At 40.1% G+C, this 19,375-nt stretch overlaps 2 protein-coding genes and 15 non-coding genes across 17 annotated transcripts in view; 1 reads left to right on the forward strand and 16 right to left on the reverse strand.

Moving 5' to 3' along the window:
- LOC137490932 (uncharacterized) overlaps positions 1 to 19,375 on the forward strand; it is a 137,504-nt gene that overhangs the window by 13,306 nt on the left and 104,823 nt on the right. The window lies entirely within an intron of this gene.
- Positions 1,141 to 6,523, reverse strand: LOC141381667 (uncharacterized). The gene is made up of 2 exons (XM_073947711.1): positions 5,125 to 6,523; positions 1,141 to 1,810 (listed from the first exon to the last, which is right to left on the reverse strand). The coding sequence occupies exons 1-2, from the start codon at positions 6,334 to 6,336 to the stop codon at positions 1,796 to 1,798; spliced, it is 1,227 nt and encodes a 408-aa protein (XP_073803812.1). The 5' UTR covers positions 6,337 to 6,523; the 3' UTR covers positions 1,141 to 1,795.
- LOC137493723 (5S ribosomal RNA) lies at positions 6,741 to 6,859 on the reverse strand. Its single transcript, XR_011013698.1, has one exon. It is a non-coding gene; the product is annotated as a 5S ribosomal RNA (ribosomal RNA).
- Positions 9,232 to 9,313, reverse strand: trnas-gcu (transfer RNA serine (anticodon GCU)). Its single transcript has one exon. It is a non-coding gene; the product is annotated as a tRNA-Ser (tRNA).
- On the reverse strand, positions 9,871 to 9,952 carry trnas-gcu (transfer RNA serine (anticodon GCU)). Its single transcript has one exon. It is a non-coding gene; the product is annotated as a tRNA-Ser (tRNA).
- trnas-gcu (transfer RNA serine (anticodon GCU)) lies at positions 10,711 to 10,792 on the reverse strand. Its single transcript has one exon. It is a non-coding gene; the product is annotated as a tRNA-Ser (tRNA).
- trnas-gcu (transfer RNA serine (anticodon GCU)) lies at positions 11,133 to 11,214 on the reverse strand. Its single transcript has one exon. It is a non-coding gene; the product is annotated as a tRNA-Ser (tRNA).
- trnas-gcu (transfer RNA serine (anticodon GCU)) lies at positions 12,361 to 12,442 on the reverse strand. Its single transcript has one exon. It is a non-coding gene; the product is annotated as a tRNA-Ser (tRNA).
- trnas-gcu (transfer RNA serine (anticodon GCU)) lies at positions 12,783 to 12,864 on the reverse strand. The gene has a single exon. It is a non-coding gene; the product is annotated as a tRNA-Ser (tRNA).
- On the reverse strand, positions 13,406 to 13,487 carry trnas-gcu (transfer RNA serine (anticodon GCU)). The gene has a single exon. It is a non-coding gene; the product is annotated as a tRNA-Ser (tRNA).
- Positions 14,045 to 14,126, reverse strand: trnas-gcu (transfer RNA serine (anticodon GCU)). Its single transcript has one exon. It is a non-coding gene; the product is annotated as a tRNA-Ser (tRNA).
- On the reverse strand, positions 14,885 to 14,966 carry trnas-gcu (transfer RNA serine (anticodon GCU)). The gene has a single exon. It is a non-coding gene; the product is annotated as a tRNA-Ser (tRNA).
- On the reverse strand, positions 15,307 to 15,388 carry trnas-gcu (transfer RNA serine (anticodon GCU)). The gene has a single exon. It is a non-coding gene; the product is annotated as a tRNA-Ser (tRNA).
- Positions 16,535 to 16,616, reverse strand: trnas-gcu (transfer RNA serine (anticodon GCU)). The gene has a single exon. It is a non-coding gene; the product is annotated as a tRNA-Ser (tRNA).
- Positions 16,957 to 17,038, reverse strand: trnas-gcu (transfer RNA serine (anticodon GCU)). Its single transcript has one exon. It is a non-coding gene; the product is annotated as a tRNA-Ser (tRNA).
- trnas-gcu (transfer RNA serine (anticodon GCU)) lies at positions 17,580 to 17,661 on the reverse strand. The gene has a single exon. It is a non-coding gene; the product is annotated as a tRNA-Ser (tRNA).
- trnas-gcu (transfer RNA serine (anticodon GCU)) lies at positions 18,433 to 18,514 on the reverse strand. The gene has a single exon. It is a non-coding gene; the product is annotated as a tRNA-Ser (tRNA).

Raw genomic sequence — 19,375 nt, forward strand, 5'->3', positions numbered from 1 at the left:
GTTACTGTTTCATGCTGTACAGCTATTAATTCCGGCACCTCGCTGTATTGTATCGACCAACGAGTGATTAGAACGTGTCTGAGTGTGCGCCCATTGGTAAGTGAAGCACGTATGATTGGGTGTGATCATTTAAAGGACCATGTTAATGGGCTTGTTTGCGCTTTTCCTCCTTAGGATCCTCCCTTTCCCCTTTCTTTCTACCCTTTTCTCTTTTACGTCGGATCTTCCTCTGGTATCATTTGCCAACTAGCTCCCGTGTTAATCGCTATTGCCGTGGTTACCGGAGACCGTCTGCAACTGCTGCTAATGCTAATGCCGGCGTATTGGCTGCCGCTTGGACACCACCAATGCAGCTGCTAGCGGGGACTGCCTGCAATAATTCTTAGCGTGCTGCTTTGTGCTCCCCTTCATTCTTTCATTTGTTTATTTGTGTTGGATAATTGATTTGTCAACATTAGCAGTCTTCTGTTTTTTGTTGTGTCTTTATTTATGCAAAGTATTGATTTGTTTTTCGTTATTAAGAGTATTCTTTTGTGTGTTTAGTCTTATTTCTAGTAACAGTTAATGTTGGGTCTAGTGTAGGTCAGATGGTGTAAATACAGCTGTAGCTATCTTTCAATTAGATCATGTAAAGTAGGTGTTAACCTGATTGACCCACTTATTTGTGTTTTGTTGGTTATTTATTTATATTTTTATTTATTTCAGGAACTGAGGTTTCCCCCGGTGGATGACGGGTCACTTTCCACTGGTAGTGGTGTTTCTCTATCGTGTGCTGTGGACACTGAGTGCGTGATTTTTGAGTGCACTGTGGTGTGTGCGTGTGCTGGGGTAAAGTCTGTCCACTCGTACCCAGTCAGTGGGAACCTCCAATCCTGGTTTGGTTTTGTTTATTTATTGTTTCTTGTGTTTAATAATGAAGTGGGAGTTGTTGATGTGTTTTTAAGAACCGTACCATTTGACAGTTTTATTCCAAATAAATATTTTTGTACTTTTTCATTAACTCACGTCTCTGTGCCTTTCTGGGAGAAACAAACCTGTGTCCTTTTCTAATAGTTGTTTCCCTGGGTAACTCCCGGGGTGGCGTAGTCAGTTATTTTTATTTAAAGAGATTTAAACCCTACTCTATACCCTCGTCACAAAAAGCAGTTCATTGGTGGTCGATGGTCTTATTTCCAGGGTCCTTTCAGTCCTTTAAAAGAGAAATGTCCAATTCACAGTCCTTTAAAATCTGACATACTTCAACTGTAAAAACATTGTAAAAAACATCAACTTTTTCTTCATGATAAAAATAATAAAACAAATATTGTACATACTTTACGAATTTTCTTTTAAAATGTTCCATACATTTAGTCGCACTTTTTCCTTCCTCATTACAATTCTTCTTTCCCATATTGCGTTTTTCATCAACATTATCAGCAAGTTAATAAGCTTTTTGTTTTTACATGCACATTCATTTTCCAATCCCAACATTAAAACCTTATTCCATTCCGTTTCTTCCTCCCCTTTTAATATTGAGATCATTTCTTTACATCTTTCATTAAAATCATCCAACTGTTTGCAATGTAAAAATAAATGTAAAAGCCCCTCATCATCTTCGTTACACATTTTACATGTTGCATCCTGTTCCATCCCAATTTTATTTAAAATGGCATCAGTAAAAATCACTCTGTGTCTAATAAAATATTCTAAGTTTGCCAGTTTTTTTTGTATAAAAATACCTCTCATGTTTTCCCATATGTTGTTCTCATTTGTTATCTTGTATTTTTGCATCCAGTATTCATTTGCCACAGGTTTCTTAAAAACTGCATCCCTAAAAACACAATAAAAACTTTTCAGAGTACATTCCTTAAAATCATTCAATTTCTCCCCTATTCTCACATACACTTCCATTCCATCAACGTCATCTTCTTTATTTTCAATTGTTTGAATCCATTCTTGAGGGATTGCAGTTTTAATTATTTGGTACTTATTTTTTATTTCTTGTCTGCTATATTCTTCCTTTGCTTCTTCCATGGCATCAATAATGCATTGTACTGGTAAAAAACCTTCTTTAAACTCATATAAAATATCCCTTACTTTAACTATTCCTGCCACCCACCATTTCTTTAAACAAATCTCCCTCCCTTGATTTAAAATGCAGTTGTTTAAGAAAAAAGGCTGATTTAAAATGTTCTCTCTCCCTAGAGGTTTAAAATGCACATTGTTTAAAAATTTGCCCCAAGCTCTTAACAATTCTTTATAAAAATCCGGCACCCTCTCCGCCATCCAGGTTTTGGTTTTCATCCATAAATTACTGTCCCCCAAATTAAAATTACCACATTTATTTAAAAAATTTCCCACAGTTCCTTTCCACGTTGCTTCAGTTTCTTTGTCAAAGTACTTTTTTATTATTTTGATCCTCAAACTATTTTTTCTTTGTTCTACATCCATCAACCCCAGTCCTCCCTTATCCACTTCCCCTATTAAAGTAGCATGTGCTATTTTTGCTGGTTTCCCCTCCCATAAAAAATCTAAAAAACATTTTTTCAGCCTTTTTTCTGCCCACATCGGCATTGCAGACACATATAAAATATACCACAACTTTGACACCATTAAAACATTTAACACTAAAACCTTCCCTTTTAATGTTAATGTCCTGTTTTTCCAGTATATTAGTCTTTTCCCAATCCCACCAAGCACTTCCTCCCACATTGTATCATCTGCTTTCTTTTCATCCTTCCCCATTAAAACTCCTAAAATCTTGATTTCTTTAGTTTCTTTAAAAGTGAACAGCTCTGCTAAATTCCCTACCTCTCCTAATCTCATGTATTCCGTTTTACTTTCATTTATTTTTGCTCCTGATCCTCGACAGTATTTCTGCACTATTTGCATCGCTTTCTTTACACTTTCGATATCTTTCATTAAAAGAGTGGTATCATCTGCGTATTGGAATATTTTTGTTTCTTGTCCATCAAGTCCTATTCCCTTTACCTCCTCATCTTGTTTTATCATTAATCCCAAGGGTTCTGCCACTAATGAATATAAAAGAGCTGATAGCGGACACCCTTGTCTGATCGATCGTGTGATGTTTACATTTTTTGTTAAAAAACCATTACATTTAATCCTTGTTGTTGCCCCTTTGTATAAAATACTAATCCATTTTTTAAAATTCTTACCAAATCCAAAACTCTGTAAAATATCAAATAAAAAACTGTGCTCAACTCGTATCGAATGCCTTTTCAAAATCCAAGCTAATTAAAAAGCCTCTTTTTTTCTTTTCGTTCATGTATCTTATTGTGTCTTTAATGCTAATTGTTGTGTCCGCTATGTCTCTTCCCTATACTCCGTATACCTGGTTTGTTTTTATTATACTTGGCATTATTTCTTTAAGTCTGTTGGCTAAAACTTTAGATAAAAATTTTAAATCTGTATTTAGCATTGTTATTGGTCTGTAATTTTTTAAATCATTTTTTCATCCTTTCCTTTTATATATCAATTCCATTAATCCCATTCCCATTCTAACATTTAATTCTCCTTCCTTAAAAATCTCCTCATTTACCTCTTTTAAAATTCCAGTTAAAATATCTTTAAAAACTATATAAAACTCATTCCCCAACCCATCTATTCCTGGACTTTTATTTTTATTTAACTTGTTAATTGCTCTTTTTATTTCTTCCTCGTTTATTTGTTCATCACATTCCTTTTTTTCTATCTCTCCTACTGTTGTTTTTATTTGTTTTAATAAGTCCGCTTTGTCCTCCTCTATCACACCTTCTGCACTAAATAACTTGTCATAGTAATTTTTAATTTCGTCCAATATTCCATCATTTGTATCTACAACTATCCCATCATCTCTTTTTAATTCATTAAATGTTTTGGCTTTACTTCGACTTTTTTCCAAGTTAAAGAAAAACTTTGTACACTTTTCTCCTTCCACAGTATGTTTGGCTTTACTCCTTAATCTTGCCCCTTCATATTTTTTTTCATCTATCTCTTTTATTATTCCTTCAAGCTCTTTAATTTTTTGTATATCTTTCTCATTCTTATTCAATTCAATCTCTAATTGCTCTTTTGCATCTCTCTCCTTCTTTCTCCTAATGTTCTGTATTAATTTGCAATATTTTATCGTATACTTTTTAATTAAATATTTAACATTTTCCCACCATAATCTTTTATCCTCTGTGTATATTTCATTTTTCTTTTCTTCTTCTATTAATCTTTGAATATTTAAAATATAGTTTTCATTTTTTAAAACATCTGTATTTAAAATCCACACTCCTGGCCCTCTTTTCACTTTACTCCAGTCTAATTGCATAAAAATTGGTTTGTGGTCACTTAAACTAGTCTCCTTATATTTAATATTTCCAATAAAATTCTCAATATTCCTTGTGCATAAAATAAAATCAATTCTTGTTTTACACATAAAATTCCCCACTAACTGTCTTCTTGAGTACTCTTTCTTTTTTTCATTTCTTTCTCTCCAAACATCAATCATATTGTTTTCTTCCATTAATAATTTCAATTCCCCTCTTCCTTTATCTGTTTTAAAAACCATTCCTTCTGCCATTTCCAATTTGCTGAACACAGTGTTAAAATCCCCCATCATAATAACTTCTTTATGTTGTTTTATCAAATTATTTAAACTGTTAAAATACTCTACCTTTTGCTTCTCTTCTGTTGGTGCATGAACATTGATCATAATTATTGTTTTTTCTTCAGACTTCATTTCAAATACTAAACATTTCCCTTCATTGTCATTGTATATTTTCTTGCATGTCACCCCACTTTTTTCTTTAATTAAAACTGCAACCCCTCTTCCTAGTCTACCATCACCATTATGGTATAAAATTTCTCCATTCCACATTTTTCTTATTTCATTCATTCTCTCATCTTTCCAATTTGTTTCTTGTAATAAAATAACATCCTCATTCCTACACATTTCAATAACTTTATCAAATTTTCTAACATCTGAAAGTCCTCTGGCATTACAAGTGACAAATCTTAAAAGCATTAAAATAATAAAAATATTTTTAAAACCCTTCATTTCAGTTCATTTCCAAAGTCTCTTAAAAGTTCAAATCTGTTTTTGTCAACTGTCTCTTTAAAAAGTTGTTTCCTTCTGTTAGCTTGTAAATTTGATGTTACCTTTAGTGTTCTTCTTCTTCTCCTTCTTGTCTCTGGTTTGGTCAAGTTTGTTTCTTCTTCTTCTTCACTCTTTTTTCCTCCCACCTCCATTCGTTCTTCATCCTCTTCATTATCTAGATCCACAAATTTAAAACTTGTTGTTTCCTCCATGTTTGAGGTAGTTTTGTCGTCTTTTTCTGCATTTGTCTGTTTATCAACCTTCTTGTTTCCGTCCTTCACCTGGTCCATCTCACATTGAATAGTCTCTGTTTCCTCCATCTGTGTCTGCTCCTCCTTCCTCTCCTTTGTTTGCACTTGTTCTTCCTCGATTTGTTGTTGTTGGTTTTCAGTATGTTTACTTGTGATGTCTTTCTCCTTTGGCCGTACTGTTGTGTCTTCTTCATTCTCTTTGCTGTCTCTTTCATGCACCTGCCCGTTCACATGCTGCTCTTCCTCTTCCTCCTCTATCCAACATTCACACTTATTTAAAACGGCTCTGCAATCCGGGCACACCACTGCATTACAGTGCTTCATGAAATGCCCCCTCTCCTCACACTTGTAGCACTTAAATTCAGGGCAGTCTTTCATTACATGTTCTGGGCTCATGCACAGCCGACAAGTCTTCACCTGGTGGCTGTGCATCACCCTGAAATATTGTGGGCCATCTTCTGTTTCTATTTTTGTGCTGTAAGGGAGGGAAACAACTTCTTTTGGGAAGCATGCTTTAACATACCTTGTCCCGTCTTCAATGGTTGTGCCCGGATAGCAGCGCCTTCTAGATTTTGATATGGGTTCAACACCCCAGCCTTCCAATTTCTCTATTATTTTATCATCAGCAATGTAAACAGGCAGGTGCATGAAAGAGACAACATATTCTCTATTTTGCAGTCTTTTAACTTCACAAGTTATTCCATTAATGTCCAATCCATCCAACAAATCCTCAGTGTCCTCTTCCTGTTCCAGCGTAATTTCATAAGATGCTGTTTGTTTTGGTCTCACCGCTAAAATTTTTCCACATCCAATCCTCTTCTCCACAGCTTTAATCACTTCAGTTGCTCTTACATCTCTTACATTTCCCACACTCACTGTCACAGTTGCTTCTTTTAAATATCTTCTTTTTGAAAAATCCTTACTTATTCCTTTTCCATCTCGTTGTCCTTTAGCCAGTCCATTGTCTTCATTGTCTCGTACACCGTCCGCCATTGCCATGTCTGTTCCAGATTGTCCGTCCATTTTTAGCAAAAAAGAAAAAAAGAAATCCTCCCAAACAGCACAGGCTGCCGGGAGGATTAAGAGAAAAAAACAAAAAGAAAGAAAAAGAAAAACTGCTGAAAAAAGTTAAATCAAAAGCAAAACAAACAAACGAAAAACGTGTGGTGAGCCTTCCTCACCTACTGCAGTCACACACTTCCTGACACACACTACTCACTAGCGCCCTCAGGGTGGTATGGCCGTAAGCGAAAGAGGCCGTCAAGAGTTGGCTATTTAAAACAGGCGCAGCACCAGGGACCGAGCGCAGCTCAGCTGGCATCGACACACCACCGACAGAAACGATGCCCTTGAAGGCGAGAAAAAATAATGGCAGCGAAGCTGTGACACGGGGAAGTCTATCAGCTGCCAAATGAAGGACTTCGAAAAGCTTACAGCACCTGGTATTCCCAGGCGGTCTCCCATCCAAGTACTAACCAGGCCCGACTCTGCTTTACTTCCGAGTTCAGATGAGATCGGGCATTTCCAGGGTGGTATGGCCGTAAGCGAAAGAGGCCGTCAAGAGTTGGCTATTTAAAACAGGCGCAGCACCAGGGAACGAGCGCAGCTCAGCTGGCATCGACACAGCATCGACAGAAACAATGCCCTTGAAGGCGAGAAAAAAATAATGGCAGCGAAGCTGTGACACGGGGAAGTCTATCAGCTGCCAAATGAAGGACTTCGAAAAGCTTACAGCACCTGGTATTCCCAGGCGGTCTCCCATCCAAGTGTAACAAGTGTACTATATTAATTTATTATTGGACCAGACAATAAAACCAGAAGATTACAAGGTAAGTAAAGGAGGTGGGGGTGAAACTGAGCAATAACCAAAGGCAAACAGTTGTTAAATGTTTTAAATACAAAAATAATTTTACTTTAGATTGTATGAATTTTTTCCTTTTCGTATTTGTCTTAGTAAACAATACTTACATCAGTAACATAACTATTTATACACAACCCCAGGGTGCACCCACTTTACAATTATTTTAAATCAAACACAAATCACAATAAATTAATTCAAGTGAAAACAAAAGAAACCATAAAATAACACAAATCAGTGTCGTTGTTCACTCTGAATTTGGTGAAATCAGTTCAATTCAGATAAAGTTCTGATTTTTCCCTCCAAGAAAATCAGTCCTTAGAGCTGTATTTAAAAATCGCAGTCCAATAAAGGAATTAACTTTTTAGCAAATTCTTACTTTATCAGGTGAAATGAGAATTAATTGAAATATGTGTACTTCACAATTTTCCAGGTCGACGTAGGAGGCTCGCCATCAATACAAGGAATCCAGTGAAACTGGGAAAATGTCCTCAGAAAAAAACCTGGCCTGATCACAGACCAGAATATATAAATAAGTTTAATATGTTCAAAATAATTTCAAAAACATACAAAATATACAACACGTGGAACAAATAAAACACATACACACACATGTATACCATAAAATGAGCTAATATAATGGCATACCTGTCAAATTCGCGATGTCTATATCACTCTATGGTCTTCTCACACACACGCGATTGCAAAATGGCGTGAGCGCACAGTAAACGCAATGCAACATGCAGTCTGACTTCAACACACTCTTAAACACACTAAATAACAACTATTTTGCAGGTACAACTTGATTTAGTACAAGTACAATCACTTTTAAACTGTTTGGGAATCATAACATACTGTATTTTAATCTTTTTGTTCAAGTTTGCTCCTCTATTAATCTTCCAACCGGTCTCGTCTCTGCTCTCTCTCTCTCTGTGGCAAGCTGGAAGGGGCGGAACTAACAACCCGCTCTTACGGTTGGTTGTTACTTTACCTCAAACTACATTTGTATACATGAATTTTATTTCGTTTATCATATTTATAAAGACTTGTAGATATAATAATAATATGATTATACTGCTCTAAATAATATTATAAATAATTATTTAACTATTTTACTAGGGTTACATATGTTTCTGCAACTATTGTCGGTAAGATAACTTTCAGTTTTGCCATATGAACAACAGAGCATAAGAATGACAAGAATGGGATTCGATGGACTTGGCCACCTCGTTTTGTATGTACTACCTTTCCGGATATGGGCTGGACTATAGGATTTCTGTATGTATTTGCTGCTATTTTCGGTAAAGTTGACTTTAAATTTTGCAACAACATCCTTCAAAACAACAAGAGCGTGCGAGTAAAACACCTTCCTCGAAAGCACCTGGCTCTTTCAAATGCCAGAGCATTTCAACAACAAGGATGGGATTCGATGGACCCTTCCACCTCGTCATGTATGTACTCACTTTCCTGATATGGGCTGGACTATAGGATTTCTGTATGCATTTGCTGCTATTTTCGGTAAAGATGACTTTAAATTTTGCAACAACATCCTTCAAAACGACAAGAGCATGCAAGTAAAACACCTTCCACGGAAGCACCAGGCTCTTTCAAATGCCAGAGCACTTGAACGACAAGGATGGGATTTGATGGACTCTTCCACCTCGTCATGTTTGTACTCACTTTCATGTTGGGGGCTGGACTATGACATTTCTGTATGTATTTGCTGCTATTTTCGGTAAAGATAACGTTAAATTTTGCAACAACATCCTTCAAAACGATAAGAGCGTGCGAGTAAAACACCTTCCACGGAAGCACCGGCCTCTTTCAAACGCCAGAGCATTTGAACGACAAGGATGGGATTCGATGGACTCTTCCACCTCGTCATGTTTGTACTCACTTTTATGATGGGGGCTGGACTATGGCATATGTTTGTATTTGCTGCTATTTTCGATAAAGTTGACATAAAATTTTGCAACAACATCCTTCAAAACGCTAAAAGAGTGAGAGTAAAAGAAATTATACAGAAACACTATAATCTCTCGAATGCCAGAACATTTGAGCGACGAGGATGGGATTTGAACCCACGCGTGCAGAGCAAAATAGATTAGCAGTCCATCGCCTTAACCACTCGGCCACCTCGTCACGTACTTTCCTTCTTCTCTGGTGAAGGCCGGACTGTGGCACATATTTGTAAATGTATGTTTCTGCAACTATTTTCGGTAAGATGACTTTCAGTTTTGTCGTATGAACGACAGAGCAAATGAACAACAAAAATGGGATTCGATGGACTCGGCCACTCCGTCATGTATGTACTCACTTTCCTGTTGGGGGCTGGACTACAGCATTTCTGTATGTATTTGCTGCTATTTTCGGTAAAGATGACGTTAAATTTTGCAACAACATCCTTCAAAACGATAAGAGCGTGCGAGTAAAACTCCTTCCATGGAAGCACCGGCCTCTTTCAAACGCTAGAGCATTTGAACAACAAGAATGGGATTCGATGGACTCTTCCACCTCGTCATGTATGTACTCACTTTCATGATGGGGGCTGGACTATGACATTTCTGTATGTATTTGCTACTATTTTCGGTAAAGATGACGTTAAATTTTGCAACAACATCCTTCAAAACGCTAAAAGAGTGAGAGTTAAAGTACTTCTACAGAAACACCATGATCTCTCGAATGACAGAACACATGAGCGACGAGGATGGGATTCGAACCCACGCGGGCAGAGCACAATGGATTAGCAGTCCATCGCCTTAACCACTCGGCCACCTCGTCATGTACTTTCCTTCTTCTCTGGTGGAGGCTGGACTGTGGCACATAATTGTAAATGTATGTTTCTGCAACTATTTTCGGTCAGATGACTTTCAGTTTTGCCGTAGGAACGACAAAAATGGGATTCGATGGACTCGGCCACCCCGTCATGTATGTACTCACTTTCCTGTTGGGGGCTGGACTACGCCATTTCTGTATATATTGGCTGCTGTTTTCGGTAAAGATGACGTTAAATTTTGCAACAACATCCTTCAAAACGATAAGAGCGTGCGAGTAAAACACCTTCCACGGAAGCACCGGCCTCTTTCAAACGCCAGAGCATTTGAACGACAAGGATGGGATTCGATGGACTCTTCCACCTCGTCATGTATGTACTCACTTTCATGATGGGGGCTGGACTATGACATTTCTGTATGTATTTGCTACTATTTTCGGTAAAGATGACGTTAAATTTTGCAACAACATCCTTTAAAACGATAAGAGCGTGCAAGTAAAACACCTTCCACGGAAGCACCGGCCTCTTTCAAACGCCAGAGCATTTGAACGACAAGGATGGGATTCGATGGACCCTTCCACCTCGTCATGTTTGTACTCACATTCATGATGGGGGCTGCAATCTGACATTTCTGTATGTATTTGGTGCTATTTTCGGTGAAGATGACGTTAAATTTTGCAACAACATCCTTCAAAACGCTAAAAGAGTTAGAGTGAAAGTACTTCTACAGAAACACCATGATCTCTCGAATGACAGAACATATGAGCGACGAGGATGGGATTCGAACCCACGCGTGCAGAGCACAATGGATTAGCAGTCCATCGCCTTAACCAATCGGCCACCTCGTCACGTACTTTCCTTCTTCTCTGGTGGAGGCCGGACTGTGGCACATAATTGTGAATGTATGTTTCTGCAACTATTTTCGGTAAGATGACTTTCAGTTTTGCCATATGAACGACAGATCAAATGAACGACAAAAATGAGATTCGATGGATTCTTCCGCCTCGTCATGTATGTACTCACTTTCATGATGGGGGCTGGAATCTGACATTTCTGTATGTATTTGCTGATATTTTCGGTAAAGATGACGTTAAATTTTGCAACAACATCCTTTAAACCGCTAATAGAGTTATAGTGAAAGTACTTCTACAGAAACACCATGATCTCTCGAATGACAGAACATATGAGCGACGAGGATGGGATTCGAACACACGCATGCAGAGCACAATGCATTAGCAGTCCATCGCCTTAACCACTCGGCCACCTCGTCATGTACTTTCCTTCTTCTCTGGTGGAGGCTGGACTGTGGCACATAATTGTAAATGTATTTTTTCTGCAACTATTTTCGGTCAGATGACTTTCAGTTTTGCCGTAGGAACGACAAAAATGGGATTCGATGGACTCGGCCACCCCGTCATGTATGTACTCACTTTCCTGTTGGGGGCTGGACTACGCCATTTCTGTATATATTGGCTGCTGTTTTCGGTAAAGATGACGTTAAATTTTGCAACAACATCCTTCAAAACGATAAGAGCGTGCGAGTAAAACACCTTCCACGGAAGCACCGGCCTCTTTCAAACGCCGGAGCATTCGAATGACAAGGATGGGATTCGATAGACCCTTCCACCTCGTCATGTTTGTACTCACTTTCATGATGGGGGCTGGACTATGGCATATGTTTGTATTTGCAGCTATTTTTGATAAAGTTGACATAAAATTTTGCAACAACATCCTTTAAAACGCTAAAAGAGTGAGAGAACTTATACATAAACATCATGATCTCTCTAATACCAGAACATATGAGCGACGAGGATGGGATTCGAACCATGTGTGCAGAGCACAATGGATTAGCAGTCCATCACGTTAACCACTCGGCCACCTCATCCGGCCTTTCCTTCTTCTCTGGTGGAGGCCGGACTGTGGCACATATTTGTATATGTATGTTTCTGCAACTATTTTCGGTAAGATGACTTTCAGTTTTGCCATATGAACGACAAGAATGGGATTCGATGGATTCTTCCACCTCGTCATGTATTACTCACTTTCATGATGGGGGCTGGAATCTGACATTTCTGTATGTATTTGCTGCTGTTTTCGGTAAAGATGACGTTAAATTTTGCAACAACATCCTTTAAAACGATAAGAGCGTGCGAGTAAAACACCTTCCACGGAAGCACCGGCCTCTTTCAAACGCCAGAGCATTTGAACGACAAGGATGGGATTCGATGGACCCTTCCACCTCGTCATGTTTGTACTCACTTTCATGAAGGGGGCTGGACTATGGCATATGTTTGTATTTTCAGCTATTTTCGATAAAGTTGACGTTAAATTTTGCAACAACATCCTTCAAAACGCTAAAAGAGTGAGAGTACTTCTACAGAAACACCATGATCTCTCGAATGACAGAACATATCAGCGATGAGGATGGGATTCAAACCCACACGTGCAGAGCACAATGGATTAGCAGTGCATCGCCTTAACCACTCGGCCACCTCGTCACGTACTTTCCTTCTTCTCTAGTGGAGGCCGCACTGTGGCACATAATTGTAAATGTATGTTTCTGCAACTATTTTCGGTAAGATGACTTTCAGTTTTGCCATATGAACGACAGATCAAATGAACAACAAAAATGGGATTCGATGGACTCGGCCACCCCGTCATGTATGTACTCACTTTCCTGTTGGGGGCTGGACTACAGCATTTCTGTATGTATTTGCTGCTATTTTCGGTAAAGATGATGTTAAATTTTGCAACAACATCCTTCAAAACGCTAAAAGAGTGAGAGTTAAAGTACTTCTACAGAAACACCATGATCTCTCGAATGACAGAACACATGAGCAACGAGGATGGGATTCGAACCCACGCGTGCAGAGCACAATGGATTAGCAGTCCATCGCCTTAACCACTCGGCCACCTCGTCATGTACTTTCCTTCTTCTCTGGTGGAGGCTGGACTGTGGCACATAATTGTAAATGTATGTTTCTGCAACTATTTTCGGTCAGATGACTTTCAGTTTTGCCGTAGGAACGACAAAAATGGGATTCGATGGACTCGGCCACCCCGTCATGTATGTACTCACTTTCCTGTTGGGGGCTGGACTACGCCATTTCTGTATATATTGGCTGCTGTTTTCGGTAAAGATGACGTTAAATTTTGCAACAACATCCTTCAAAACGATAAGAGTGTGTGCGAGTAAAACACCTTCCACGGAAGCACCGGCCTCTTTCAAACGCCAGAGCATTTGAACGACAAGGATGGGATTCGATGGACTCTTCCACCTCGTCATGTTTGTACTCACTTTCATGATGGGGGCTGGACTATGGCATATGTTTGTATTTGCTGCTATTTTCGATAAAGTTGACATAAAATTTTGCAACAACATCCTTCAAAACGCTAAAAGAGTGAGAGTAAAAGAAATTCTACAGAAACACTATAATCTCTCGAATGCCAGAACATATGAGCGACGAGGATGGGATTTGAAACCACACGTGCAGAGCACAGTGGATTAGCAGTCCATCGCCTTAACCACTCGGCCACCTCGTCACGTACTTTCCTTCTTCTCTGGTGAAGGCCGGACTGTGGCACATATTTGTAAATGTATGTTTCTGCAACTATTTTCGGTAAGATGACTTTCAGTTTTGTCGTATGAACGACAGAGCAAATGAACAACAAAAATGGGATTCGATGGACTCGGCCACTCCGTCATGTATGTACTCACTTTCCTGTTGGGGGCTGGACTACAGCATTTCTGTATGTATTTGCTGCTATTTTCGGTAAAGATGACGTTAAATTTTGCAACAACATCCTTCAAAACGATAAGAGCGTGCGAGTAAAACTCCTTCCATGGAAGCACCGGCCTCTTTCAAACGCTAGAGCATTTGAACAACAAGAATGGGATTCGATGGACTCTTCCACCTCGTCATGTATGTACTCACTTTCATGATGGGGGCTGGACTATGACATTTCTGTATGTATTTGCTACTATTTTCGGTAAAGATGACGTTAAATTTTGCAACAACATCCTTCAAAACGCTAAAAGAGTGAGAGTTAAAGTACTTCTACAGAAACACCATGATCTCTCGAATGACAGAACACATGAGCGACGAGGATGGGATTCGAACCCACGCGGGCAGAGCACAATGGATTAGCAGTCCATCGCCTTAACCACTCGGCCACCTCGTCATGTACTTTCCTTCTTCTCTGGTGGAGGCTGGACTGTGGCACATAATTGTAAATGTATGTTTCTGCAACTATTTTCGGTCAGATGACTTTCAGTTTTGCCGTAGGAACGACAAAAATGGGATTCGATGGACTCGGCCACCCCGTCATGTATGTACTCACTTTCCTGTTGGGGGCTGGACTACGCCATTTCTGTATATATTGGCTGCTGTTTTCGGTAAAGATGACGTTAAATTTTGCAACAACATCCTTCAAAACGATAAGAGCGTGCGAGTAAAACACCTTCCACGGAAGCACCGGCCTCTTTCAAACGCCAGAGCATTTGAACGACAAGGATGGGATTCGATGGACTCTTCCACCTCGTCATGTATGTACTCACTTTCATGATGGGGGCTGGACTATGACATTTCTGTATGTATTTGCTACTATTTTCGGTAAAGATGACGTTAAATTTTGCAACAACATCCTTTAAAACGATAAGAGCGTGCAAGTAAAACACCTTCCACGGAAGCACCGGCCTCTTTCAAACGCCAGAGCATTTGAACGACAAGGATGGGATTCGATGGACCCTTCCACCTCGTCATGTTTGTACTCACATTCATGATGGGGGCTGCAATCTGACATTTCTGTATGTATTTGGTGCTATTTTCGGTGAAGATGACGTTAAATTTTGCAACAACATCCTTCAAAACGCTAAAAGAGTTAGAGTGAAAGTACTTCTACAGAAACACCATGATCTCTCGAATGACAGAACATATGAGCGACGAGGATGGGATTCGAACCCACGCGTGCAGAGCACAATGGATTAGCAGTCCATCGCCTTAACCAATCGGCCACCTCGTCACGTACTTTCCTTCTTCTCTGGTGGAGGCCGGACTGTGGCACATAATTGTGAATGTATGTTTCTGCAACTATTTTCGGTAAGATGACTTTCAGTTTTGCCATATGAACGACAGATCAAATGAACGACAAAAATGAGATTCGATGGATTCTTCCGCCTCGTCATGTATGTACTCACTTTCATGATGGGGGCTGGAATCTGACATTTCTGTATGTATTTGCTGATATTTTCGGTAAAGATGACGTTAAATTTTGCAACAACATCCTTTAAACCGCTAATAGAGTTATAGTGAAAGTACTTCTACAGAAACACCATGATCTCTCGAATGACAGAACATATGAGCGACGAGGATGGGATTCGAACACACGCATGCAGAGCACAATGCATTAGCAGTCCATCGCCTTAACCACTCGGCCACCTCGTCATGTACTTTCCTTCTTCTCTGGTGGAGGCTGGACTGTGGCACATAATTGTAAATGTATTTTTTCTGCAACTATTTTCGGTCAGATGACTTTCAGTTTTGCCGTAGGAACGACAAAAATGGGATTCGATGGACTCGGCCACCCCGTCATGTATGTACTCACTTTCCTGTTGGGGGCTGGACTACGCCATTTCTGTATATATTGGCTGCTGTTTTCGGTAAAGATGACGTTAAATTTTGCAACAACATCCTTCAAAACGATAAGAGCGTGCGAGTAAAACACCTTCCACGGAAGCACCGGCCTCTTTCAAACGCCGGAGCATTCGAATGACAAGGATGGGATTCGATAGACCCTTCCACCTCGTCATGTTTGTACTCACTTTCATGATGGGGGCTGGACTATGGCATATGTTTGTATTTGCAGCTATTTTTGATAAAGTTGACATAAAATTTTGCAACAACATCCTTTAAAACGCTAAAAGAGTGAGAGAACTTATACATAAACATCATGATCTCTCTAATACCAGAACATATGAGCGACGAGGATGGGATTCGAACCATGTGTGCAGAGCACAATGGATTAGCAGTCCATCACGTTAACCACTCGGCCACCTCATCCGGCCTTTCCTTCTTCTCTGGTGGAGGCCGGACTGTGGCACATATTTGTATATGTATGTTTCTGCAACTATTTTCGGTAAGATGACTTTCAGTTTTGCCATATGAACGACAAGAATGGGATTCGATGGATTCTTCCACCTCGTCATGTATTACTCACTTTCATGATGGGGGCTGGAATCTGACATTTCTGTATGTATTTGCTGCTGTTTTCGGTAAAGATGACGTTAAATTTTGCAACAACATCCTTTAAAACGATAAGAGCGTGCGAGTAAAACACCTTCCACGGAAGCACCGGCCTCTTTCAAACGCCAGAGCATTTGAACGACAAGGATGGGATTCGATGGACCCTTCCACCTCGTCATGTTTGTACTCACTTTCATGAAGGGGGCTGGACTATGGCATATGTTTGTATTTTCAGCTATTTTCGATAAAGTTGACGTTAAATTTTGCAACAACATCCTTCAAAACGCTAAAAGAGTGAGAGTACTTCTACAGAAACACCATGATCTCTCGAATGACAGAACATATCAGCGATGAGGATGGGATTCAAACCCACACGTGCAGAGCACAATGGATTAGCAGTGCATCGCCTTAACCACTCGGCCACCTCGTCACGTACTTTCCTTCTTCTCTAGTGGAGGCCGCACTGTGGCACATAATTGTAAATGTATGTTTCTGCAACTATTTTCGGTAAGATGACTTTCAGTTTTGCCATATGAACGACAGATCAAATGAACAACAAAAATGGGATTCGATGGACTCGGCCACCCCGTCATGTATGTACTCACTTTCATGATGGGGGCTGGAATCTGACATTTCTGTATGTATTTGCTGATATTTTCGGTAAAGATGATGTTAAATTTTGCAACAACATCCTTCAAAACGCTAAAAGAGTGAGAGTTAAAGTACTTCTACAGAAACACCATGATCTCTCGAATGACAGAACACATGAGCAACGAGGATGGGATTCGAACCCACGCGTGCAGAGCACAATGGATTAGCAGTCCATCGCCTTAACCACTCGGCCACCTCGTCATGTACTTTCCTTCTTCTCTGGTGGAGGCTGGACTGTGGCACATAATTGTAAATGTATGTTTCTGCAACTATTTTCGGTCAGATGACTTTCAGTTTTGCCGTAGGAACGACAAAAATGGGATTCGATGGACTCGGCCACCCCGTCATGTATGTACTCACTTTCCTGTTGGGGGCTGGACTACGCCATTTCTGTATATATTGGCTGCTGTTTTCGGTAAAGATGACGTTAAATTTTGCAACAACATCCTTCAAAACGATAAGAGTGTGTGCGAGTAAAACACCTTCCACGGAAGCACCGGCCTCTTTCAAACGCCAGAGCATTTGAACGACAAGGATGGGATTCGATGGACTCTTCCACCTCGTCATGTTTGTACTCACTTTCATGATGGGGGCTGGACTATGGCATATGTTTGTATTTGCTGCTATTTTCGATAAAGTTGACATAAAATTTTGCAACAACATCCTTCAAAACGCTAAAAGAGTGAGAGTAAAAGAAATTCTACAGAAACACTATAATCTCTCGAATGCCAGAACATATGAGCGACGAGGATGGGATTTGAAACCACACGTGCAGAGCACAGTGGATTAGCAGTCCATCGCCTTAACCACTCGGCCACCTCGTCACGTACTTTCCTTCTTCTCTGGTGAAGGCCGGACTGTGGCACATATTTGTAAATGTATGTTTCTGCAACTATTTTCGGTAAGATGACTTTCAGTTTTGTCGTATGAACGACAGAGCAAATGAACAACAAAAATGGGATTCGATGGACTCGGCCACTCCGTCATGTATGTACTCACTTTCCTGTTGGGGGCTGGACTACAGCATTTCTGTATGTATTTGCTGCTATTTTCGGTAAAGATGACGTTAAATTTTGCAACAACATCCTTTAAAACGATAAGAGCGTGCGAGTAAAACACCTTCCACGGAAGCACCGGCCTCTTTCAAACGCCAGAGCATTTGAACGACAAGGATGGGATTCGATGGACTCTTCCACCTCGTCATGTTTGTACTCACTTTCATGATGGGGGCTGGACTATGACATTTCTGTATGTATTTGCTACTATTTTCGGTAAAGATGACGTTAAATTTTGCAACATCCTTTAAAACGATAAGAGCGTGCAAGTAAAACACCTTCCACGGAAGCACCGGCCTCTTTCAAACGCCAGAGCATTTGAACGACAAGGATGGGATTCGATGGACCCTTCCACCTCGTCATGTTTGTACTCACATTCATGATGGGGGCTGCAATCTGACATTTCTGTATGTATTTGGTGCTATTTTCGGTAAAGATGACGTTAAATTTTGCAACAACATCCTTCAAAACGCTCAAAGAGTTAGAGTGAAAGTACTTCTACAGAAACACCATGATCTCTCGAATGCCAGAACATATGAGCGACGAGGATGGGATTCGAACCCACGCGTGCAGAGCACAATGGATTAGCAGTCCATCGCCTTAACCACTCGGCCACCGCGTCACGTACTTTCCTTCTTCTCTGGTGGAGGCCGGACTCTGGCACATAATTGTAAATGTATGTTTCTGCAACTATTTTCGGTAAGATGACTTTCAGTTTTGCCATATGAACGACAGATCAAATGAACGACAAAAATGGGATTCGATGGATTCTTCCACCTCGTCATGTATGTACTCACTTTCATGATGGGGGCTGGAATCTGACATTTCTGTATGTATTTGCTGCTGTTTTCGGTAAAGATGACGTTAAATTTTGCAACAACATCCTTCAAAACGATAAGAGCGTGCGAGTAAAACACCTTCCACGGAAGCACCGGCCTCTTTCAAACGCCAGAGCATTTGAACGACAAGGATGGGATTCGATGGACCCTTCCACCTCGTCATGTTTGTACTCACTTTCAAGATGGGGGCTGGACTATGGCATATGTTTGTATTTGCAGCTATTTTCTATAAAGTTGACATAAAATTTTGCAACAACATCCTTCAAAACGCTTAAAGAGTGAGAGTAAAAGAATTTCTACAGAAACACCATGATCTCTCGAATGCCAGAACATATGAGCGACAAGGGTGGAATTCGAACCCACGCGTGCAGAGCACAGTGGATTAGCAGTCCATCGCCTAAAGCACTCGGCCACCTCGTCACGTATTTTCCTTCTTCTCTGGTGGAGGCTGGACTGTGGCACATAATTGTATATGTATGTTTCTGCAACTATTTTCGGTAAGATGACTTTCAGTTTTGCCGTATGAACGACAGAGCAAATGAACGACAAAAATGGGATTTAATGGACTCGGCCACCCCGTCATGTATGTACACACTTTCCTGTTGGGGGCTGGACTACGGCATTTCTGTATATATTGGTTGCTA

This window comes from Danio rerio, chromosome 4 (genome assembly GCF_049306965.1).
Source record: "Danio rerio strain Tuebingen ecotype United States chromosome 4, GRCz12tu, whole genome shotgun sequence".
NCBI lineage: Eukaryota > Metazoa > Chordata > Actinopteri > Cypriniformes > Danionidae > Danio > Danio rerio.